Source organism: Pungitius pungitius, chromosome 7 (genome assembly GCF_949316345.1).
Source record: "Pungitius pungitius chromosome 7, fPunPun2.1, whole genome shotgun sequence".
Taxonomy (NCBI): domain Eukaryota; kingdom Metazoa; phylum Chordata; class Actinopteri; order Perciformes; family Gasterosteidae; genus Pungitius; species Pungitius pungitius.
In genome coordinates, this window is record NC_084906.1 from 7,922,389 (window position 1) to 7,947,930 (window position 25,542).

The 25,542-nt window shown below is 43.1% G+C and overlaps 2 protein-coding genes across 4 annotated transcripts; both read left to right on the forward strand.

Moving 5' to 3' along the window:
• The first annotated feature begins 7,727 nt into the window (after positions 1–7,727).
• Positions 7,728–19,353, forward strand: LOC119216188 (calcium-activated potassium channel subunit beta-2-like). 3 transcript variants are annotated; one of them, XM_037468689.2, is made up of 5 exons: positions 7,728–7,785; positions 16,495–16,602; positions 17,655–17,825; positions 17,928–18,123; positions 18,215–19,353. In XM_037468689.2, the coding sequence occupies exons 1-5, from the start codon at positions 7,736–7,738 to the stop codon at positions 18,497–18,499; spliced, it is 810 nt and encodes a 269-aa protein (XP_037324586.2). In that variant the 5' UTR covers positions 7,728–7,735; the 3' UTR covers positions 18,500–19,353. The 3 variants fall into 3 exon arrangements, with proteins under 3 accessions (XP_037324586.2, XP_037324587.2, XP_037324588.2); XM_037468690.2 differs by lacking the exon at positions 7,728–7,785 and adding an exon at positions 8,873–9,262; XM_037468691.2 differs by lacking the exon at positions 7,728–7,785 and adding an exon at positions 13,110–13,871.
• A 510-nt stretch (positions 19,354–19,863) lies between these two features.
• On the forward strand, positions 19,864–25,541 carry mep1ba (meprin A subunit beta a). The gene is made up of 15 exons (XM_037468679.2): positions 19,864–19,996; positions 20,166–20,193; positions 20,617–20,667; positions 20,744–20,787; positions 20,941–21,019; positions 21,116–21,233; positions 21,833–22,011; positions 22,103–22,321; positions 22,833–22,982; positions 23,435–23,650; positions 23,732–23,988; positions 24,404–24,614; positions 24,695–24,871; positions 24,953–25,200; positions 25,291–25,541. Exons 1-15 carry the CDS (start codon positions 19,955–19,957, stop codon positions 25,333–25,335), a joined length of 2,064 nt encoding a protein of 687 aa, XP_037324576.2. The 5' UTR covers positions 19,864–19,954; the 3' UTR covers positions 25,336–25,541.
• The last annotated feature ends 1 nt before the right edge of the window (position 25,542 follows it).

Genomic DNA, 25,542 nt, shown 5'->3' on the forward strand with positions numbered 1-25,542 from the left:
CAGTAAAGCAGTCCACAGAACAGAGTCATGTCAGTAGTCAGTGTTTACCACCCGATCCCTTTGTGTGTGCATACTTACAACTTTTGCAATTCAATTCAATTCATTTTATTTTGTATAGCCCAAAATCGCAAATTACAAATTTGCCTCAGAGGGCTTTACAGTCTGTACACATGCAACATCCTCTGTCCCGAAACCCTCACATCGGCACAGGAAAAACTCCCCAAAATATGAATAAACCCTTCAATGGGGAAAAAAGGGAAGAAACCTTAGGCAGAACGTCAGAGGAGGGATCCCTCTCCCGGGATGGACAGACTGCAATGGATGTCATGTGTACAGAATCAACAATGCAAAAGATGTACAATACATTCAAATCCTCTAACAGAAATGATACAAAGTAATTGCAAGTAGCGGAACAAGTGTACGGCAGGACCACTGCAGGGACAACCACCATCAGATAGAACCACCATCCACAGAGGCTTCTGTGGGGAGGGAGAGCAGAAAGATGTTGGTTTTTGATGACAGTAATATCAATCATAATTAAAGTAATGATGATGGCAGCAGCAGGTGTCAGCAAAGCCATGAGCCAGCAGTCAGAACCGGGGTCCGCACGAAACTATGATCCACGGAGACCTGCTAGGCGAGAAAGCACAAAAAACTCCCGGAAAGAAGCTTAATTAGTGATGTACATTAATAAAGCATGGATGATTGTGGGAGGAGAGAGTGAGAGTGTGAGAGGGGCTCGGTGTGTCCTAAGAAGTCCCCCGGCAGTCTAAGCCTAGAGCAGCTTAACTAAGGGCTGGTCCAGGCTAACCTGAGCCAGCCCTAACTATAAGCAATATCAAAGAGGAACGTTTTAAGCTTTATCTTAAATGAACTGACCGAGTCTGCCCCCCGGACTGAAAGTGGAAGCTGGTTCCACAAAAGAGGAGCTTGATAACTGAAGGCTCTGGCTCCCATCCTACTTTTTAAAACTCTAAGAACCACAAGTAGCCCAGCATCCACGGAGCGTAGACGCCTTGTAGGGCAATACGGTGTAACAAGCTCTTTAAGATAAGACGGTGCCTCACCAGCGAGTGCCTTGTAGGTGAGGAGAAGTACCTTAAATTCTATTCTTGATTTAACAGGAAGCCAGTGCAGAGAAGTTAACACAGGAGTTATATGATCCCATTTCTTAGTTCTTGTTAATACACGTGCTGCAGCATTCTGAATCAGTTGGAGAGGTTTAAGCGATTTACAAGAGCAGCCTGATAACAAAGAATTACAGTAATCCAGTCTAGAAGTAACAAATGCATGAGCTAGTTTTTCTGCATCACTTTGAGACAGAAAGTTCCTGATTTTCAATATATTCCGTAGATGAAAAAAGGCAGTCCTTGAAGTCTTCTTTATATGAGAGTTGAAGGACATATCCTGGTCGAAGAGAACTCCAAGATTTCTGACTGCAATGCCTGCAGCTTCTAGTTCCTCTTCTCCCACGTTTTGTTTTTGCATTGCAACATTTCTGAGGGACTTTCATTTGTTAGATAACGGAAGGTCTCTGAGGTTACAGCTTCATTCACCATCACAGCATACTTCAAGTTGAGTTCATCTTATTTCACCTTTTGTCTTCTACCTTTTTATTTGATATTGTTGTTGTCTGCCGTTAGCAAGAGATAAAAGGATGGCAGCTTAAGGTATAAACAGTGCTGCGTTGATTCATTCTGTATCCTAAAATATCGAATAAATCAGCAGTAGATCGTACTGACTCAACAAATAATAGTCAATGACATATTTATATTGACAGATATGACAGTCCCCCATCTGGTCCTCACATGAGTCTGGCCGCACACAAAATGTGTTTAATTATCTAACATATTCATCCGTGGGGATTAAATCGGAGCCCTGATGATCTGAACATGTGCTTTATTCATCGGGAGCTGCCGCCTCTTGGTTTAACTGCAGCGGAGATTCACCGATTTTTTTAATCTTCTGATCTTGTAGTTGATATCCTTTGATTGAAGGCTAATTTGAACCCAACTCTATTAAACATGCTCAATAATGACATTTATTCCCCTCTGTTTTGCAATCACGCCAGGCCAGTGGGGGACGTTGTGCCACCCACACACGCTCACACACCTAAACACTCAGAACTGATGTTCCAGTTCTATTTAAAGCTGCTGCCGCAGTGAGGGAGGGATAACTTCCTTCAGTAGAGATAAAATATTTAACAGGATTCAGGCAGAGAGCCAGGAAGAGGTGAGTAGTAGAAAGCTTTCGTAGTACGCCTCCGGTTGAGCTGTTGATCAATCGTTAGCTGGTTCCAAGTATCCCAAAAGCCTCCGATCACTGTTGCGGTCTCTAAGGGTGACCTGAATGGACTTTAAATGGCAGGAGGTTTAGTTTACCCTGTGGCACACGGATGATCAACATGCACCCTGGTTAATTAGAGCACAGCTACACATGTATTTCATTCTATGCATTTGATTCAGTTTTGCCCTAACTCATTTTCAGTTTCTGCTTTATGGAGCTTCACAGAGAGTTTCAGCTCTCTTGGGGCGAAGGCCACAGCTTTTGTCTGTTCGTGACAAGACCGAAAAAAGAGATTCCGCAAAACAATGAACGGATTTTTAATTTTTTTTTCTTTTTTTAACCATTGCATCCAATATTTTTTGGAAAGTCTAAGAGCTGGGATGTGGCTTTTATAGGAAGGAATAAACATTTTGCATTCTTCGTTGATAGACAAACACAATCAGCAATTAGCACTCAGTGGCAAAACGCCGGTTATTTTCCTCCAGAGTTGGAAGAGACCAAAAGTGAACATTCCACTTACAATCATCAGGTGGTCAGGTAACAGTTATTGCAGGTTTAATGTCGCCAATGACAGCTGAAATAAATACAGATTAAATAAGCATATATTTGGGAAGATGATGTCCTCATGTTTAATGACAGCTTTAAACTTCTGGCCAGAAAGAAGAATGAAAAAGAATATCATGTCAGAGGTGTCATACCATCCTGTTTTAGTTGCTGACCTGCTTGAACAACCAACAATGCCCTGTTGCATGTCCACTTCCCACCCACAGTCACTCTGTCACCAAGCACACCCCGCTGCAACTCCTTAGTATGAACAGACACAACACAACTATCCTGACTAATGAAGCCTTTATTAACAAACAATTGACCTGATGCACGTTCACAAAGAAACACACTTAATGTTTCCTAGTGCAGAGAAAAAACCCTCCATCATTCAACCTCTCCATCCAATCACAGAGCCCCTGGAATAGTTTGTTCAGTCCTTTTATTCTCATGCACTTGTCTGGGATTCAGCCATAACAAAACCTTTCCTTCCCTGTTTTTCCCTTTGCACCTGTCTCTGTCAGTCTGTGTCAGTGCAGAGCAAATACTCAGGGGAGTAGAATGACCCCTTTCTCTTGCAAAGATAGAAACAGAAGCACTGCAAACACAACACACCAAAATCTGCACTAACTTACGCGTTGCACAACACAAGTGTGTTGATTGTTTGCATGCTTTTCCCTTCATCAAACCCTATGTTTTACAGTGCAATGTGTTGTCATACATATTGATTTATGCCACATTGAGAGACACAACATGCAGAGGCGGTCCTTATGAGACGAGGAACACTGAAATACAAAAGTAGCAGGTAATGAATTTTCTCTCCTCACACTGTATTTACAGTTGTCATTTCGTCCACTGGAAGTTGTGTTATATGCTCTGGCATATTGCCTCTGCAATGCAGTGCTGTCATACACACAGGTCATTTCCTTGGTGTAGTAGTAAGGGGTTATTTGGTATCTCCAGATGGCTCACCTATCAATCATTTATCATGTTTGGAATACTTTTGCTTGCACTTGCACTAGATGTAGAATGTCCCATTCTCCCCAGGAAAGCTGCTACACAAATCTTTAAGTGGAACTTTCATTACAAATCAAGTTAAATTCCCAGGAAACGTATCATCAGGATTTGGTATTTACATTTTTCTTTTCAAAGCCCAGCAACAGAGAGAAATTAACAAAGGCCAAACACACCAAAAACCCCAGATGTATTCTCAAGTTCTCACCAACAGGCAGATCTTCACCAATAAGCAAGACTCACAGACCAATGCCACCACAGTCTAGAATAGGTGGTGTTAGAATCTTGATGGTGCAACAACTCCATGCAGGACTAGTGGAGCAACTGTAGCAGTCCAGCTAACTGCTAACATGCTAACAGGCTGGGGAATGTTACTCAGAATAACTCCTTGTCGCTGAAGGGACGGGAACATTTCTTACTACAAATCATGGCTCAACACCACAAAAAAGATAACTTTCCTCCATTTTGTAATGGAAGCCAAGGCTATATTAAGGCATATATAGGATATGATGTTATATCAGAGTCCACTAATGCAATTCCATATAAATTAATACACATTTACAGTAATTGCTCAAGTGACTGAGCCTTTAAACTCTTAGAGTTGCTATTAGGAGATTGAGCTACATGCCTATATGTGATATACTTTATCTCCTGTTTATTGATTTGTTGTACCAACAAATGCTTATATTTAATTAATGGATCCATCTTATCTAATCGTGTTTTACAATTCATCGGTTCGGGTATTTACATTGCAGCAAAAAAGCAGTGTGAGTAGATGACACTACTGTAAATATAGCTATAATTATGACAAAGGCGTTAATATATTTAGATCACAGTGTTAGTGACAAATGTACTGCCAACAAAATGAACAGGGCAGCATTATATCATTTATACAGACGCTCACTGGCTAATATTCAATTTTCCTTTCCTGCAGGTTAATATTGCCCCCTCTCACCAGTAGACCCATATATCTGCGAAAGCCTTTTTTTCCACCGCTTTGAGCTGGAGCACACAGCCTCTGGTCTCCTAGGAAACAAGCCAGGTTTCCCGCGGTAACAAATCACCGAAGCCCATTGGTGGGAGGATGAGGAGCTCCCTGCAGCATTCCCATGGCAACCAGCTCTGTGGTTTCTGAGAAATGATGGCATACATGCACTTTAATCACACACACAAACACACACACACATCATTCTGTTCAAAAAGGGCTCCGTTCTCCCAGTTGACAAAAGCCTCTAACCTGTATGTCCTGCTGCTCCTCACCAAACTGTATCCTCACTTGCTCAAATGGTGGAAAATAAATCCAAATGTACTGGCTTTGTGTTTCACTGAGGAAAAAAGGACAGACAATCCATGAACCTAATCTTCTTTCATAAGCTTCTAATCAACACTTGGTTTGTAGGATGTCTCTAGTGTGATGTCATCAACTGTCTGCACAGAGAATGAGACAATAGCCACGAGCTGCCTGAATACTAACTGCTGGAATGTTGCCTATTGTAACCAGTAATTTAACGACAAAAGACTAGCAAGTGTCCCTATGCCTGCAAAATCAAGTTGAAAGGTAGATTTTCTGTACCATGTTTATTATTCTGTTATAATAACACACAAATGTAAAGTAGTAGACTAAAAGGTAGGACAGAATATGTAAGCAATGAACTCTGAAACTGCCCATACATCTAACCCATGCACACGTTTTGGCTGAGTGCAGCATCTTAATCTTGGTGCAGATTGTATATACATAGCTGTGCACACTTTTTTGTCAGATGCAAAGCTGTGTGCTGAAGTTATTTTAAGCCTGGAACAAGTCCACGGTCAAAGAGTGCAGATGCTTGCAAACGGGCTGGCCAACATGTACACATGCAACTTTTCCTGTGTGCACTAAGAGGCTTAATAATACATTATATCATATTCTGTATAACAAACACACATACGCATAAATGCACACACACACACACACACACACACACACACACACACACACACACACACACACACACACACACACACACACACACACACACACACACACACACACACACACACACACACACACACACAGGGTAATCAGGCCCACTTTGATCATCCTGGTTTGACTCAGGGGTTGCCATGCCAACAAGCGAGAATAAAGCTCTGAGCTGCGGTATTGTGGCTTTCATGACTGATGCAACATTTACCATAAACCTCCCCTTGAACCCCCCCCCCCCCACACACACACACACTCTCTCTCACACACACACACAGAGCACTTTCTTTAGTTTTTCTCCAACAGTTTGGCGGCTTTAGTATTTAGGTCATCTCTTTGTGTAAGGAGAGAAGGAGGAGGCAAGGAGCATCCCAATGTAATGGTTGTTGATTGGTCAGAACACACACTTCAAAACACACACACACACACACAGGCAAACGCACCAAATGCAGATCAAGAATCAGCGCTGCTCGCCATCCCTCTGTGATTTTTTAAAATCTCTGCAGAAAGGAAACTCGAGGGATACTGGGAGGCCGAGGGTCTCGTCCCCCTCTTCCTCCCGCTTATTTCTCTCTATCCACATTCCCTTCACTCCTTCCTCCCTCGTATCCCACATGACCTACATTTCTTCTCCATGCCTTGCTCCTTTGATTTCTCGCTGTCTTTTCTTCTTTCACACCTCTGCACACATTAAAAGCCTCTCTCTCACTCTCACACACACACACACACACACACACACACACACACACACACACACACACGCGCGCACACATGCACACACACACACACACACACAAACAGTGCTGTAGCAGGATGGGGCAGGGGTGGAGCCACTAAGTCCATTTAGAGCGTTTAAGGGTGGAGTGCTGAAATAGAAAGCCAAGCTAAGCCCTGAGTGAACCCGGTTTCAAAACACTGCCTGTATGCACGCGTGTGTGTGTGTGCGCGTGCGTGCGTGTGCATGTGTGGGATGAAAGAGAACATGGAAGCTAAGGGACATAGTGCCTCCTCTGGACAAATAGCACACTGTTCAGACGGACACAGATGACTCTACACTGCCACCTGCTGAGCCTGGACGGCACCACTACAACAAACCATTTCCCCATCCCAATCAGGACACGGCTCTACTTCCACCTTGTGGGGACAGTTCAGTATCTGATGATGCGACGCATTTTTAAAAGCTTTTTCTGATTAAACCTCAGCGTGAAAGTGAAAAACAAATGCAGCTGTTAAATGTGGTGCAAATAATGGATGACTTGTTGTCATCTGTGTTTATGCAATAACAAAGGCAGTAACATTTACATTCCTGTAAATAACTAATTGTGCTGAAATTGTACATTTAGCTCCTCACAACAACTAGAGAGGTTGAAACTGCTACTCCTTAACCCTGATTACAACCACATCTCTTATTGTGAAAGCATAACAGTGTATTTGAAACCTCATTAGGAACATCACCAGTGCAATGTCCTCTTTATGTATTCTCTTTTTAGGAAAATCCATGTAATGGATGGTGGAAACACAGCATTAGTGTTGTTTCTCCTCGTTGGATACAGCTTTTCCCCCAACCGTGACCCTAAACCACGTTAATGACTTCGTTAGTGACAATAATTGACCATTTCTATAGATACTTTAAAAATATGGGACATTTGACACGAATGAGAGCTTACGACGATAAAATAGTAATTTTGTTATTAAAATGACTTTATCGATAACCTCAATGAACATTTTCAACAACTGCCTTCACCAGGTCAAAATTCATGCCCCCCCCCTCCCCCACACACACACGCCATCAGGAAAAGCAGCGAGGCCTCCCCTTCCTTCCATTCTCTCTTTGTTTGCTTTTTGAATTCCACTTCATCCTGTGCTCCTAATGTGTGTGTGTGTGTGTGTGTGTGGCACTCTCTCAGTCGCAGACAGACACAAACACACCGCATGCTGAACCAGAGGAGCCTCAGAAAAGGAAGTCCCTATTGCGCCACAGGGTGAGCCCTTTGAGAATTGTAACATTCTTTTAGCCTTTTTGTATTCAGCGTGTATTGAAAAGGGACTTAATCTGCAATGTAAAAACAAGATCATTAAAGAGCTTTAGAGGAGCTCATTTCCCTCTGGACAGAGCCAGGAGGCGTTTTGACCCTTCTTCCATTTTTTTTGTGCTAAGCCAACCGTCTCCTGGCTCCTGCTAGATTTGCAACAGGAAGAGATGAGAGTGGTGTCGGTCATCTTATTGAACTGGATTAGCATATTTCCCATCATTGTCAAACTCGATCGTGACAGCTCGTCCCTGAGAAGCCACTAGAGGAAGACATTATGGTTTAAGCAGGGCTTAAGGACAACAAGTGTAGAACTCGGAGATTAGGAGATAAATTGTGGAAAGACCACGCTTCATGTCAGCAAAGCGAGCCTAATGATGAACATAATGTTGGAAGGTGTATGTGGTGCAGTGGGGGAGGGAGAGAGACGTGACGTCTGCACAGCTGTGGAGACATCTTATCAGCACATCTGGAAACACAAGGCAGATATTAGGAGCGCACTGACTATCTCCAGAACAATTATTTACTCACCTGAAGAGCACGTGTGTGTGTTTTTAGCAGATTTTTGCATTCCTTGTTGTTGCAGGTTACATATAAATTAATCTGGGTTTACTTGAAGTCGTTGTAAGTGAATAAGATCTTATCTCAATATCATTCTTTGGCGGCGGTCACAGTTTGTTTTCCTCAAACGTGATTGTGATCTGTTCCAGAACAACTTCAGGAAAATACAAGAAAACTCTATTTTGTTAATAAATGCTCCACTGATTCTTATTTCCATAGTACCGCTTAAAATGATCAGTCAACCCTTTGACTCTTTGCAGCGTGACTCAGCTTTGTTTTCACATCTGGCATGTTAACATTTTGACTTTCATTGCTCTCATCTTTCATTGCTCTCTATTTTTTCCAGAAGCTGTTTGCAGTTTAAATGCTCACTATAAACTACTCACCAAACAGTAGACAAATAAAACGATGAACGGTAAACATAGTTTGAGCATTTAGCAGCTGAACAACTAGGAGGCGGGTGAGACCAAAAATAGATCTAAAAAGACAATCAACATTGCTAAATAAATGTAATGTAGCCAGGCTTAATTATTTGTGATCAAGGAGAAAAGGTGGAGCTTTAAAGCACTCTACCATGTGTTTTCTTGGGTATCCTCCATCCATCTCTTCCCTCACACACACACTCTCCCATTTTCCCTCCCACACCGAACCCTTCATCACACACTCATCATTGGAGTGAGCAGCGAGGGGCAGTGTCCAGTTCCTTATTGTCCCTCCCTGTGCAGTGTGTGGGGGGCATGCCGAGGGCTGCTCGGTCCCGGGTACACAGAACAGCGCGTGTTGGCTCAGTTCAGAGGACCTGAGGATAGAGTTACAAAACAAACACCTGGAGCCAGCAAACCTTTTTGGCTTCAGCAGCATTTTGAAGGTAAGCTTAGACAGTTTTGACCAAATAAAGACAGGCAGGAAAACCTTAAAGGGGCAAAGCCTTTGATGTTTACATCAGTAGATGAGACAAGTTTTGTGAGTTCTGTTTCATCAAATGTTAAATCACTAAGATGAAAACCAAATCAATGCAATGTCTTGATTGACTGACATCCTTAGCCTTACCATCATTATGGTGGTTTAAACGCTTGTTCCCAATGTTACTCCTTGGACCAATTACTCGTTCTAGTTGAGCTGTGAGATTTATACATTACAACATTAAATTAGCAGCAGAGAGTTGCTTTGTAAAGATGAGTAACCTCTACCTGAGCAGAGAATGAACTGTGTGTTGTGTTTGTGTTGTAATCCGAGCTCCTCTGTGCTTTGGTAGCCAGGTGCACGTGCATGTGAGTGCACGTGAGTCCCTCCCTTTAAAACTGCTCCACAGACTGAGAAAGTGAGTGATGAACAGAGTGATGACAGAAAGCAGTTGAAAGCATTGAGCCGAGGGGAAACCTTCCACGTTCTCCAACATGTCCGTCTCAGGGGTCACTTTAGCCGTGTCACAAGAACTTTTGGATGATCTTTGTGTTTTGTTTGTGTTTGGTCATTTAGAAAGTCGACAATGTCACAATTTGTTGCGTCTAGTTTAGTTTAGTGTGAAACCGCTCAGTTAACGACATCTCCAGTCTCTTACCGTAGCTTGTCCATGCACAGATGTAATATTTTCCTGTTGACTTTGTTTTATCCAACGACTCTTTTAATAGGCCAGGAAGAGAAAACCACTGTACCGTATAGAGAACCCTTGAGACTGTATAAGTATAGAACAAAACATGTACGCTTTCTATATCAGTGACATTTATAAAGGAAAACAAGTATTTTAACCACCTGGGGGTAACCCTTACACTTTATTAAACTTTGTATTTTTACATATCGGACAAAGGATGAAATCCCTTTAGCACGACTCTAGGAGAGATATTTTAGCTCATTGTTTTATTTCTATGGCCCTTATTGTGTGTATTCGTTCACATGGTTTTTGGTTGCAAAAACTCAAAAAAACTCTTCACTGTTTCAACCATCTGTCTTTCAATTGCCAAGTGAAAAGCCACCCACGTCTCAAATACTTTTTCCAAATTGAAATTCAGTTAGTGGCCGAGCTACCGTAAGCTGTAGCTGTTCATTTAATTACATGTATTACAATAACTTCCCAGCAGTGTGGATGATTCCATTAACAGTACCTCACTAAGGGGAGCCACAAAGTCTGGTCCCAACCATTAACAGCAGCTGTCTGTGCCTCCCTGCCATTAACACTAACTGTGTATCAAACAAGCTAACCCTAATCCCATCTACAGTATATCATGTACATCAAAAATATTCCTAGGCCAATGAGCCAGTTGTATGTGTCATGAATACATACACTAAAAACTAGTAGTACATCATTCCAGATGGACAGAAGTTATCCTTTCATTTCTTTATTTATAATAATTTATGATCATGTCTGAATCAATCCAGCCATGTTGAGGGCTGCAAAATTTGAAAAATGAAGGTGCAAATGGTTACACACGTCATGTGTTGCATTAAACAGCATTCTGCCTGAACCTTCTGATAGAAACCAGCTTTTCTTTACCATCAATATGTTTGTAGTAACCGACAAAAACAGTTTAGTTTGGTAATGTTCAAGTTCAAATTCTTCTTTGAGCATGAAGAAAGTTCAGAAACAGTAATTACCGAGGCCTTGTCGTAAACATACCGTTTTTTGACTTAAAGGACAGGTTCACAATTTTTCAGCGAATTACAGGATCACATAACAGACAAAAATCCATCTTGCCATGCTTTGAGTGATAGGTTTGTTTTGATCATTGTCCTGTTAGGAGCTACTGGAAGCATTTGGCGTGCTTTAGGTGTGTGAGAGACAGTTTGGCGAGGCGACTCTTTGTTCTTAACAACAATGGCAGCTCCTAAAGATGTTAGCACAGATGCAGTAAAGCGTCAGTTCCATCACAACTGGAGAGCCTTTCTTTATTGAAGGCAGAGCAAAGAGCGGCCCTGTAGGCTTTTTTTAGGTGAATAGATGCTTTCGCTTTTCTCTCCGCTGGTTCAGCCAGATTGACTGATTGGTTCGTTCGATTATTATTATGTATTTTTGAAAGCGCTGATCGTTTCAAAAGAGTTTACAATGGCGGCTCTGCAGGGCGTTTGTGGAACAAAGCCTCGGCAAGTCAGTTTGGGCCTCTTTTGTTGCCTCTTTACTCCACTTTTCGTCCAACTTAAAAAACACGTTCTCCTGCGTCATGTCTCTCTATCCTGTGTCAAAGAATCAAGCTGCTCCACTTATGTCTCCCCATGGAGGCCTGGACAACTTTCTTTGTGAAAATGAAATATAAAACATTGGTGAATGGACTTGTGTGGTGCTTTATAGTTTTGTCACTCAAAGCGCGTTTACTCTACATGTCATTCACCCATTCATACATTGATGGACACGTCAATATGTCGCATTTTATCAGGGTTTTGTTTTGGGATTTTTCAAAATTTCTGTATTTGTAGTGTGTTTCCATTGGATTTTGGTACGTGTTTTTGACTTGTTTTAGTTCCTAAAGCGGCAGCTTATGTAAAAGTTTTGGGCCGTTGAACCTGCTGTGGCAGCAGTGGAGGCCAAATGCTAAAGTGAGAGGGGACAGTGGCCGCAGATACGTTGTGTCTGTTTTATCCCACACATGTGTAGCTGTAGATCATTTGACTCTTATTCGAGTTCATTCCTTCCTAACAACAGCCGTGTCAGACTCTCTCGTTGGTTCTGCCATCAGGCAGGTGGCAAAAGACAACTGCAGGCTGTGCACAGTGAAACGCGTGCCATTGGGACAACCTTCCAGGACCATGTCATCACAGCTGCTTATTTGTGGACTTTTACTCACTGTTTGTTGCATAAAACAATGCTTCTTAACCGGGCCGCTACATTAATGACACAACGCTCGCTAACCTCACGAGTCAAAACCCAGATGCCCCCATGCTGCCGGTGGCAAAATGTGACTTGAAGGGATGATTTTATGTTGAAGTCTGTTTCTGTGTGTCTGTGTGTGTGTGTGTGTGTGTGTGTGTGTGTGTGTGTGTGTGTGTGTGCGTCACTGTGCCACCTGACGATCTCGCCTGCCAGAAAAGCCACGGGGTTCATGTGTCAAAGACTCAGGGACAGTACGTTAGTGCATGTGGCATTGTATGCATGACCACATCAGAGAACATTCTTCTCGTGGTTTTAACAGCTCATGACATAATGCCCATGACCTTTTCTACACTCGCAAGAAAAGGGAATAAATAACTGTTTGCATGTGTCACCGTTGCAGCACTCGTATAAAATAAAAGTGAAATGATCTCTTTTCTTCCTCTTCCTTTTTATGTGGTTGCACAACTCACCTGAGCTGTTCCTACCTGTTTGAATCCAGTATGACAAATGCTACCAGACATCAAAACACCCCCTCAGACATAAACATATAGACAAAGCTATTGTTTGAAATATCTAACATCCACTAAAGGGCCAAACGTTGTGTGCCTCAAACTGTCAAAATTGCTTCAATGACTAAAAAATGAATCTTTAAATTGAATATGACACACAAACACTGTAGCATCCTCTTTCCCCATTGCAATGACTTGTGGGTAATTTATGACTCATAAAGGGCTCAAAATGTGTGTGCCAGAGAGCCTGAAACACTTGACGGATTGAACTTGGGACAGAACTGAACCCTGACGGGGTCACACCTTGAGATCCCTGAGTACAGAATGGATTGCCCTTTCTTGGTCCACAAGAACACACGAGAGGGCAACTTTTAGCAAGCAACTGTCTATATGAATATCGTGATGATCACGATTCTGTGTGTTGCTTTTTATGCCTTTATGTGAGACAGGAAAGTGGAGGTCCAGATGGGGGATGACAAGAGTTTACGTTCCCTCACAATCAGTGAGTGTTTTCTCGTTTAAACTCATATACAATATTTCTCATACATCTTCTGTTTCAGTTACCTAAACTAAGCCACGCTAAACCAAGTCTTTACCAAACCTCAAAGGAACGGTTCGAGCTTTTGGGAAATATGCTTCCTTCATTTTTTAAAGAAACAAGAGCAAGAGCTGAAGCAGCTGGCTGTGTCCCAGGAAAAGAAAACGCACACACAAGCCACGTCCACCCCGTCCATCGCAACCCTGTTTACATTGACCACTCTGGCTTGAACTCTGGGACGTTGCTGTGAGACAGACCTGGCACCACAGACAGGACAGTCTCACACTAAAGCACGAGGCTTTTGTCTCCTCAGCCACAAACACTTTATTTGTAGCATCTGTTTTCCTCTCAGCTTTCATTCGCACGCTTTCTTAGCACTGTGGAATCTATAAGCATGATTGTTTAAGAGCTACTTATTTTGATTTTGATTGTTTTTTTGTATTATTTCTTGTCCTCTGAACTAATGTGAGACTACCAGGCCAGCTGTCAGGCATAAGCACGTGCATCAAATGAAAGCTATAAACATAGAGGCCGTGGCTGAAGGTGTTGGAAAGAGGGAGGTGCCATGTTAGCGGACAACAGTAGTGTGATCTTTGACTTTTGTCCTAACAGCACCATAACAAATCAGGTGAGCTCAAATTCATCCATCTTCATCTTCCCTATCATTTTACATTTATACAAATAAGACTTACTTTAAGCTTTAATTAGATTCAAGCTAAAAAAAATGGGATGTTGGTACTGTAATATATATAAACATATAATGATGTGCACTGTAAATGTTTGTTAGAGGTGGATTAAAAAAAATCTAATTGTGTTGTTACTCATTATTTAAAAATGAAAACTCCAACTCGCAAATATAAAAATAAACCATCCCAAAGGCTGGTTTAGGAGAGAGTTTGTATTTCCATCATTAGGTTTTCATTCTTCACTCACAGTGTTGACATTTGTCACCACTGACCATCTTATCACCCGTGCAGATTTCAATGAACTTCGAGCTGCCACTAAGCCGCCGCTAAGCGCTCCGTCCGAAACCGTGTTCACAGCAACCAAGCAGACGGATGAGCAAATATTGACTCAGGCACCCGTCAGGTGGTCTGTCATTCATGGCCCTATTACTAGACCTAGTGTGTGTGTGTGTAGTGGAGCATGCCTCGGTCAATATTTTGTCCTGTCTGTGACTACTCCAGGTACCGACAGCCTCCCGTTTAGGCCTGCTGTCTCTTCTACTTGATGCCAAATCTTTCCCCCTGAGGTTTTCCAGACGGTCTGTCCTTTAGTGAGAATTCTTTTGTCGGCCGTGTTTGGTGCACAGAGAGCTGCTTATTTTTTGGAGGGCTGTTTGTCGGAAGAGGATCAACATGTTGTGATGCAGTGGCTTTAGAAAATGTGTCCCATTGTTTGAGACACCAACAGCTTCCCCGCAACACGGCTTGTGAATATACAACATCTAATATTGATCTGGATGTTCAATTAATAACTAAAGAAAAGCAGAGTTTCTTGTTTGCTTATATGCGATTGTTAGATAATAGCACAATTAATAATTAAATAACAAGAAAATAGCAAATAACCTTATAATGTTGGCTCAATGCAGGACCTTACCTCATAGTTTGTGGGAAGACCATTTGTTTGCTGCTTTTATGATGAACTGTTTTCTTTTTTTTTACTTCAAACAAAACATTTAAGTTTTTAATACAATGCAATGTAAAAAATGTAAACGTTTTAGCTTCTGGGGCCCCACAATTCACATGTCAATGAGATGTTACCCGTTCCACCAAAACAACATTTATTCTCTATAAGCCAAAATTCCAATATGATGATATATTTATCATCTCATGACCCCTTAAATTCATCTTTGAAAACCAACTTCACAGCATAACTGTAACTCCATCCTTACTTGAGGGAAATTTAACAATGTAATTTAATACTTCTGTAGGATATTTACTGCTTATTTCTTAACTTTAGCAAGTCCAGCCCATTAAACAAACTCCTTCTCATCTATATTTATCTCAGTGTTAATTAAAAAAATGCAAGAGGGAGATCAGATGCACATTCGTTCATCTTAATATCCCCATGATGCACTGAATGAGCACGACAACAACGCTGGTATGTGTGTGGCCACCTTACGTGACATTTAGTGCGTGTACCATTTCACTGACTCCAGGTCTGATAGAACGATCAACAGCACCACCACTTGGCGGATTTCGGCGTGTCATGGAGAGGACGCGCCGTCGGGGAGTTTTGTTGTCTGATCTATACGACGTCAGCTTATCCGACAGAGCGTGTTTAACGGGTCCTAAACTGAATAAAGAATGATGGCCATGTGTTTCACACCGTGTGTCCACATACCATGCCATGTGTGTGTGTGTGTATGCGTGTGTGTTTCCACTGGTTTACAAAGATAACTCCCTCTTTAGACCAATAATACACACCTGTAGACCTGTGTAGGTATACCGGCAGCCAACACACTCAGCAAACATGACTCAAACCGACAAGCAGTCTGAGGGAATACACATGCTCACACACACACACACACACACACACACACACACACACACACACACACACACACACACACACACACACACACACACACACAGAGCATTCTCTTAAGTTTTTCTCCAACAGTTTGGCGGCTTTAGTATTTAGGTCATCTCTTTGTGTAAGGAGAGAAGGAGGAGGCAAGGAGCATCCCAATGATTGGTCAGAACACACACTTCAAAACACACACACAACGCACAACAGGTGTTTCAGGTGACTAACAGGGAGGACATCTTCCTCATTGAATGTAGTAAAAGGAATATTTCTAAGCATTATTGAGATATAAATATAAGAAAATAAATGAAAAGGAGGCAGAACTATAATGACACACACGTGTGTGTGGAGACGGAGGACTGATGAAAGAGACCTTTTAATCCTCGGCTGTAAATAATGGCTCAGCTCCCTGATGATGGTTTTTACAAGCAGAAGCGATAGTTTTGTCCTCTTTGATGTTGTTTTCAGTTGGTACTCTCGAGTGCAACTGACACTTAAAATAGGACCGGCTACTGACATTTGTCAAGATTGTTGTGATGTGGTCACGTAAAGCTGATTGTAATCTATAAATAACATCAGCAATACCATATAGAGAGAAATCTCATGAATTATTTCTTGTTTTATGTAAGATTTGTAATAGTTACTTTTTCTGGCCTACTTCTCCCGACCCGTCGACCAGTTCTGAAGACTTTTTGAATAACTGTCTCTGATATTTGCAGGCGGGTCAGCTCCTCTGGCAGCAAAGGTCGACTACCGTTGCCACATTCCTCAGCGAGCATGTTTCTGTGGGCAGGAGGTAAAGCAACCGATGGAAGAAGTGACCACAGGTATTTAATACTTTTAAAAAAGGCTACATTTTTTCAAGTTTGAAATGTTTGAAAAGCAGTTGAGATAAAATTAGAAGGGAATAACTAAAGCTCGATGTATGGAGGAGATAGAGGTGATAAAGCAGTTTGTCTTTAAATGATGAAACAAATATCAATATTAGTTCAAGTTGAAGTCAGAGTGTCGTGTAGTGACTGAAGTGCCAGTTGGTGTTCAAGCAGTGACGACAGTTGAAGGGTAACAGCTGGACACACTTAAATAATCCGTTTGTGTTGTGACGAAGGCAGTTGAAGACAAAGTTGAAGCGCCAGAGATATTTTAAGTGTGTGCACTGAAAACGGTGAAGGTGACACTAAGGTCAAGAGCTAGGGCAGGACTGTGGGTAGTTCCACACCCTGAGGAACAAAATAAAACGTGAAAAATAATCTAGAATTATCTCATTAAATTGAAAATAAAAATTAATAAATAGATAAATAAGACATAAAGACATAAATAGAAAATAAAATGATGAGTAAACCAGAAAAACAGATGTTCTGATCTCATGACAGATATTCCAGGGCACAGGAGCATGATATCAGGATGCTCTCCAGGATCATGCTCAGAACATCTAGCATGACCATCAAAGGATAGGATCTTATGTAGCACAGTGGCTCATAAGGAAAAAAATATATATAAAGTATAAATATGGACACATACCTGCATTAACAGATCCTAAGGTCCCAGGTTTATCAGTGCAGGAATCCCCATCACTATTGCATTGTGATGTCAGTGCCTCAAATGCTTTAAACTAACCAACTCCCTCTAAGCCGACCAGCCTCTCTGTGAGCCTTTTAATCGTGGTTTAAAATATATTAATCTAATCTTATAAAGGGAGTGGCCACTCTGAGCTTCTCAGCTCTCAGCACACAGTTCCCCATTTTGGGAGGACTACAAACTACAAATGTCTAGCAGCTGGAGGACAGAAACAACTAGAGTTGTGTCCCACGTTGACTGTAAAAGGAAAAAAAAAACTTTAATCTGTCAAGGACCGTCTTTAATGTCGACCTCTTTTCAGATCCATCTACCTGAAGATTCGTGAATATGACGTCCTGGACAGGAAGAAGACGGAGACGGCTCATAGGGCGGGGGAGGACCGAGCCATACTGTTGGGCCTCAGCATGGTCGTCTTGTCTGTCATGATGTACTTCGTCCTGGGAATCACCATACTGCGCTCTTACTCAGACCGGTAATGTCACAAGCTCACTTCTGTATTTTCACACTTTGTTACTGACAAACCACCAAAACCATTTGAAAGCTCCCATTGGAAATATTTGCTCTTCCTCTACAGCGTGTGGACGGACGAAGCTAGCTGCACCGTCGTGAACTCCAGCATCGTGTGCGATGTAAACTGTTCATACAGCTGTGGAGCAGAGTGCCGGAGGAGTTCCCGTTACCCCTGTCTCCAGGTCTTTGTGAGCCTCAACTCCTCAGGAAAGGTGGTGCGACTGTTGCACAACGAGGAGACGCAGGACGGCGACCCAGAGGTGGGGGCCGTGCGGGGCCAGGACACAACCTCACCATGAACGATCCCCAAACGGATGTTAACATCTCTCTTTTGTTTATTCTTCCCTTCAGTGCTTTTTCGTCCCAAAGTGCCGTAAGGACTATGCGGCAACGCACGCTGTCGTTCAGAACATTTCTGAGCGTCTCAGGTCTCAGCACGCGGTCCCGTGTTTTGTGGACCCCACGGACAGAGCGGACAGCGCCATACTGACACAGATCTACGGCCGGGTTGCAGTCTTCCACTCCCTGTTCTGGCCAACCTGCACCTTGATTGGAGGAACCATCATCATTGCCATGGTGAAGCTGACCCAGTACCTGTCAATCATGTGCGAGCGTGTAAGCCGCATTAAGAGATGAAGTATAGGAGTCCAAAAGGAAACTCCTGACATGTGGACATGGGGACAACTGAAGCAGCTTCAGGGGACCAAGACTGAACGACACAGAGGGAAAGTCCTGCGGAGAGAAGTGTTCGCTCTGGCAGCTGGAAAGTGGGATTCAAACACATTTAATCAGTGTTCACACGAGACATAATGTTTGCAACAATTCTGCCTTATGTTTTTTAAATGAATAATTTGACACAGAATACACTTCTGTCTTTACTTGCCGAGATAAGATCATCAACATCAAATATGAAGCTGCAGCTGATTAGCTTAGCACAAAAAGGCTAGAGATCAAACAACTAGCGATTTGCTGAGGCAACAAACTAACCAGTACTTAGTGTACCCCTGTTACCTATTCGCTAGCCTGGGCTAACCACCCGCTAGCTGCAGCTTCACATTTAGCATCGTCTCACGTAACTCTCGGCAAGGCAATGAGCTATTTCCCAAAATATTGAAGTCTTTCTTTAAAGTCAGATCTTAAATCTGCAGTCTTTGGGCTGCCTTGGTCCGCATTAGGCCTACTTGTGTTTTAGGAAGAGAGAATGGGATGTTCAGGTCCTACGTGGAAGAGATTTACCAACTACTGCTGTGGTGTTCAAAGTGCCTGTACTGTTTGCTCACTTACCACATTGGGTAACGTCCCACTATTGTGCGTATAGTGCATCATCCAGTGCGATTAAGGAAATGGCCTATGAAAAAGTAAAATGAAGTACGCTTAATATGGTTTACTCATAGATTCACTTCTTATACCAGTACTGCCTTTGACTGATTTCAAATGTTCTATCCAACCATGTTTTGTTACATATGTAATTGCAATCAATAAAAACCATGTGCCTGTTACCTCTTGAAGTTTACACCTAAATACCTTTACTCATTTTGACGGAGCCACAGTTTGACATCGTTTCCGAGCGTGTCGAAGGACTACGGTGTCCTCCTCGTGGTGACATAGCGATGTGAAAGGCCCCAGCATTTGGTTTGTTCTGCTGCTGTAGAAACAAGGCGGTGGAACATGGTGCGCTCCGTGAAGAGGAGCCCCTGCCTACGTAGACTCAAAAGGCTCGTTGTAAAGTAACAAACACCGATTCTACACAACATCCCCCTTAATCCTACATTCTGCCCTTTTTAAACTTCATGCAGTAGCCACTGCTTCGTTAGTTTGTGCATGTGTGTGAGTGTGTACGTATGACAAGTCTTCCAAACCATCTTCCCCAGTGCACGTTTGGAAGCACGGCTGCACTAGAAAGATAAACTTATCATAACTATTCAATTAATAATTAATTAACAACTGCCTAATCTTCCTCGATCCGAGTCATAAAAGTAAGAATGTGTGAACGTTGCGTCAGTCCTTCTTCATCGGAACAATAAAAAAGCTGCACAGCATAAGTGAGGCGGGTTGAAGCAACACGGTGCGTGTGCGTGTGCTGCTGCAGCCATGGCGCTCGGCTGGATCGCTCTGTTCTTCGGCCTGGGACTGGTATGTGTTTGCTCTTGCGTCTTTGTGAAAGAGGACAAGTACAAAGTACAAAACCGTAACATCGCTCCAATTTTGAGTTGTCGCCCAGCTGGTCATCTTGTCATTTAGTAAATTGTGTCATTCATTTTATCTATTGATTGATTAGAGTATTTTCCTATGGATTTTATAGGCAGCAGCTACGTTAACAGGCGATACAGGTAAGTCACATAATAATGCTTTACATGTGAATTACAGTGAAAAAGTATGTTCCTGAGGTTGAGGAAACACTTGTGATGATTGGGAAGCATGATTTTGATATCAGAATCAGTGCTCCCATCATACACTGTACATTCAGCTAATTAGAGTAGTTCTGTTTCCCCCTTTAACAGATTTGAGCGTACTCATGTCAGCAAATCAAATACCTGAAATAAATCTGTGATCATGCCAAATGGGCTGGTAATCACAGAGACTTTCAAGTCCATTTTAAATCTTAAAATAGCTTGACAGTAATTGATAAAGAATAAAGGCGATAACTAGATGTGACATTTGTGTACTCAATGGCTCAATGTTGACTGCATCGCTAGTAAGATTCTCCTGTAATTCCATTTTCAAGCTGCATCTTATTGATTTTATATCTACAGAAACAGATGTTGATGAGGGTCACGACTGGGACATCTTCAACATTAATGAAGGTTTGTGAACATACTAGATTTGTTTGTTTTGTTGTCTCAAGGACTTTCATCAAAAAACTACATTTTGATTACGCAGTGGCTGGGCTGGACCTGATGGAGGGAGACATCCAACATGAGGAAGTAAGTTATCTACATATACAGGTCTATTTGTCCACGACTTTACAGTTTTTTGGATTTTTGGTCTAACATCAATTGTATTTCCAATAGAGTATTTCCTTTCACCTAAATACAAACATATCTAAACACATAAACACATACTAACGTTCCCATCAGACATTCGACAGAAACTCCATTATCGGAGACAAGTACCGCTGGCCAACAACCATTCCCTACTACCTCGAGGACAGTCTGGGTAGGAACCATTCACACTCTGTACCACGCTGAAATGGATCTGCACCAATAACGCTGCCATTTTGCATTTCTGTTGCTCACACCGTGCAACATGTAGATATGAACGCAAAGGGAGTGATCCTAAAGGCGTTTGACCAGTACAGACTGAAGACCTGCATTGACTTCACGCCATGGAAAGGAGAGCAGAACTACATCTCCGTGTTCAAAGGGAGCGGGTGAGCGCTGTGTGCAGTTCTTACAAACTGCGGTGTTGTTAACTATGACGCTCTTTGGTTCAACGTGTCCTGGCACACGAGTCCACGTCCAGTGTGACAATGCAAACACTGCATCCTCATTAAAAGTTTGAAAATGCACTAATTTAAAGCATATGCACCAGAACCAGCTGTTTTCAGAAAAAAAGCTGATTCCCGGATCATACACTACATACAAATATATACTGTATATATGTCTGCCGTTTGGTGGTATATATATATGTATAGCGGTACTTGTCTCCGATTATATATATATACTGTATATATACCACCAAACGGCAGACAGACCAGGCGTAGTGGAGCATTTAGTAGCTGCATGGTTTTTCTCAGGAAGTTGATAAAGGAGGGTGACGCATGCCAATGTTGTTTGTCTCTGTCAGTGTTCTGTGTACAGTTTGATCTACTGCCTACAAGATGACATTAAGTATTATCACTGCCTTAATAACAAAGGGATTCCCAACAGGGAACTTAAGTAATTAATAATCAATGTTCCATTAGTTATGTATAAATGTCTTTCTCTCTCACCAGAGTAAAAACTGTGTTTCGCTTTCCCTTCTCCGTAGATGTTTTTCCTCTGTGGGCAACCAGCATGTGGGGAAGCAGCGTCTGTCCATCGGCAACAACTGTGACCGCCTGGGAACCGTTGAGCACGAGTTCCTGCACGCTCTGGGCTTCTGGCACGAGCAGTCCAGAGCCGACCGGGATGATTACGTCAACATCATGTGGGATCGCATCGAGCCTGGTGACAACCCCTTGAATTACAGCTTCACGTCTTTTGAGTGTTTCAATAGAAAATGGTCAAACTCTTCGTGATATTCTTTTGGCCTCCTCAGGTAAAGAGCACAACTTCAGAACGTATGACGACACAGTGTCCAGCGCTCTGGGCGTTGCCTATGACTACGGCTCCGTGATGCATTACAGCAAGACGTCCTTCAACATCGGCTCTGAGCCCACCATCGTCACCAAGATCCCCCACTTCATGGATGTGATTGGCCAGAGGATGGGCTTCAGTGCCAGTGACCTAACCAAGCTCAACAGCCTCTACAAATGCAGTGAGTCCTCTAAACCGCTCACTCCGTCCGCCAAACTATAAATGAGACGTAGAACTGGAACGATACGACCAATCGAAATGAAATCACCTCATAATATAACAGCAACCTTTGTCCTAGAATACCCTAGCAGAAGAAAGAAAGGAAAGGTTTGAGTTCAACTGTCATAAAATTAGTAATCATTTATTATCCTTGGTAATAGAGATGCCAGAAGTGCAAAGTATTTATAATGCAGCCATAGGCTGATTGATGCAGAAACACTGGTTAAAGCTTGGCGGTTCTTCTCTGTTCTTTGTTCTATGATGTAATATTTGCGTGGTGGAACCTTTGCTCTCTACCTGCAATACTACGCATAGAATGAACTGACTGTTGCTCCCAACTTTTTTTCTGGTGGGCAAATAAAAGTGATTTCTTCAACCATTGATCCATCCATCTTGCTTTGCTTATCCGCGGTACAGACATGTGCATTTTAGTAGTTTTTGAGGAGTGTGAGCTGGCTGTTTCCTCTTCACAGCCAAGTCGTCCACCTTTGTGGACAGCTGTTCCTTTGAGCTGGAGAACATTTGTGGGATGATTCAGGGTCACGGAAAGACAAAGTGGGAACGGCGCAGTTCTACCAGCGGAGGCCCTCAGACCGACTTCTCCACCATGGGGCAATGTGAAGGTGACTGTCAATCAAAAACAAAGTAAAGCAAAACAGCAGAAAATGCAGATAAAGCATGTACAATATAATAATTAGTGTTACACCTCTCTGTGTTTTTGTCCAGTCAGCAGAGCTTGAACTTTATCAGCTTATCAAGCCTCATACAAAGCTGGCCTTGGCGATTAGCATCTGAAGATATTTAAAAACAAAAGTGCTTCAAATGAATTATGACATAACCAAAGTACAGCCTGGCAGTCAAAACCAACTGTCAGCAAATTAGAAGTGATTTATTAGAAACAACTTTTGTAAAAAGCTGACATAATCTGTTTAGCTGCTCCTACTAAGCTAAAAAGCTATCCGCCCCTATGATTGGAGCCCTTACCGTCCAGGCCGTGCGACCTCTGGGAGACTTTAAGCACCATGAATTGACAAATGAAACAACACCCCCCACTGTTGGCTTCACCTGCTCTCAGGAAAAGGCTACTTCATGCACTACAGCACGGCCTCGGCTGAACCCGCTGATCGTGCGCTCCTGGAGAGTCGTTGGCTGTACCCCAAACCTGGAGCCCAGTGTTTGCAGTTCTTCCTCCACAACACTGCCGCAGCTGATGACGCCCTCAACATCTGGGTGAGAGAGTACGACGGGGTCAACCCGAGTGGGAAACTCAACCTCTTCAAGACTATTTCAGGTACACGAAGGAATCCTTACCCAATATTACACTATAGTAATAAATGCGTCATTAATGTATATATAATGCGTATTCTGACAGGAGGGGTCATGGGCTCCTGGGAGCTCCATGACATCAATCTGAATGTGAGCCGGAAGGCCCGTGTGGTTTTTGAGGGTGTGAGGGGAAAGGGTCCATCGAAGGGAGGCTTCTCTCTGGATGACATAAACCTGTCTTCCACAAAGTGCCCCCAGCACATCTGGCACATCCGCAACATAACCCGCCTGCTGGCCACCACCCCAGCAGGAGATAAGCTGTACAGCCCTCGCTTTCTCTCACCAGCGGGTTACTCCTTCCAGGTAAACACCTCTTCAATGTCCAAAGCTCGACTGAGCTATGGTTGCCAAGCTACCATTGGACACTTGTGAATTTCCATTGCGTTGGTCGATGAGGCTTTCAATGGGGCGCTGTGCTATCCTCACACACACAAGATCCTGCAATCCACTTCACTTGAATAACTCTGGGCAAAAGGCCCTTCTCCTGAATAGGCTCTCTGAAGGAAGTAACCACCCAAAAATTAGTCCATCTTGGAACCAGTCGACACTCATGAAGCATTACCACCCAGAATCATATTCTTTTCCCTCAGCTCTCGATCTCCTCTCTCCACGTTTTATATAAGTTATTCAAGACAAAAGATACAGTAAACCACAGGCGGCCCAAACAGCAATACAATCCCATCACACTCGCGCACGCGTTACTTCCTGTGATCTGTAGGTTGGAGTGTACATCAACGGAAGAAGCGACCGCCCAGGATACTTGGCCACCTACTTCCACCTGACCTCAGGCCCCAACGACCACAACCTCAAGTGGCCGTGTCCGTGGCAGCAAGCGACCATGGCCCTGATGGATCAGCACTCTGACATCAGAGAGCAGATGAACATGCACCGAATGGTCACCACCGACCCCGACAAGATGTCGTCAGACGGTGAGATGGCTTGACGAGACACTCATTCTGTTCTTTGTACGATTTGTTGCTTTGGTCGTCAACCCCCCCACCCCTCCCAGGCAATGAGTACTACTGGGACAATCCCAAGAAGGTGGGCTCCAAAGTAACGGCGTCGGACGGCAGCTATTTCTACCGTGGCCCGGGCAGTGGGACGAGCACCTTCATCACCCACAGCAGACTGAAGAGCAGAGAGTTCATCAAGGGAGACCAGGCCTTCTTCCTCTTCAGTCTGGAAGGTGTGCAGACGAGACAACTGTGACGTGCATCCACGGTGGACCTGTTTCTAAGACGCACCGCTCTTGTCCTATTGTCCACAGACATATCTGCTCTGCAGGCCTCTCGGCCTCTCGACCGCCCCGCGGTCCAAGCCGGCGCCAGTCCGGCTGCAGACCAGGGGGCTTCGGAGGGGGCCGCTGGAACCCCCGCGGTGACCACAGTTGTGGTGGGGTCCGCGGTGGCGGTGATACTGGTGGTTTCCATGGCGATCTTAGGGAACACCTGGAGGAGGAGGCGGCAGAAGAGCGACGCGGCGGTGATCATACAGGACATGCCTGGATTCATGGAAGTCAGTGCCAAGCATTCGCGTCAGCGCTATCATTCCCACGATGGCAATAACTTACCGCGTGTCATTTCTGCTGTTTTTGTTTTATTACAGGAGCAGCCGACAAAGGATTTAACATCCATTTTCACAACTTCATGAAGTTCTAATCAAAAGGAAGAAATCGGGACCCCTCTTTGAATTAAGCATTATTGCATACGATTTTGTCTCCAGGGTCTCTACCTTAGAATTGCTGTTCTGTTGTTGTCCTTTATTTTTCACATAATACATTTCAACAGATTCAAAAAAAAATTAAATCAAATAAATGGCAAAACTGTTTAAAATAAAACATTTGCTATGAACATGTAT

Coding starts and splice junctions, on each gene's coding strand:
- LOC119216188 (XM_037468689.2), top strand. CDS start 7,736: ATGCTGAACCAGAGGAGCCTCAGAAAAGGAAGTCCCTATTGCGCCACA. Junction 16,603..17,654: donor GATGGAAGAAGTGACCACAG/GTATTTAATACT, acceptor ACCTCTTTTCAG/ATCCATCTACCTGAAGATTC. Junction 17,826..17,927: donor CTGCGCTCTTACTCAGACCG/GTAATGTCACAA, acceptor CTTCCTCTACAG/CGTGTGGACGGACGAAGCTA.
- mep1ba (XM_037468679.2), top strand. CDS start 19,955: ATGGCGCTCGGCTGGATCGCTCTGTTCTTCGGCCTGGGACTG. Junction 23,651..23,731: donor CCTCTTCAAGACTATTTCAG/GTACACGAAGGA, acceptor GTATTCTGACAG/GAGGGGTCATGGGCTCCTGG. Junction 24,872..24,952: donor CTTCCTCTTCAGTCTGGAAG/GTGTGCAGACGA, acceptor TATTGTCCACAG/ACATATCTGCTCTGCAGGCC.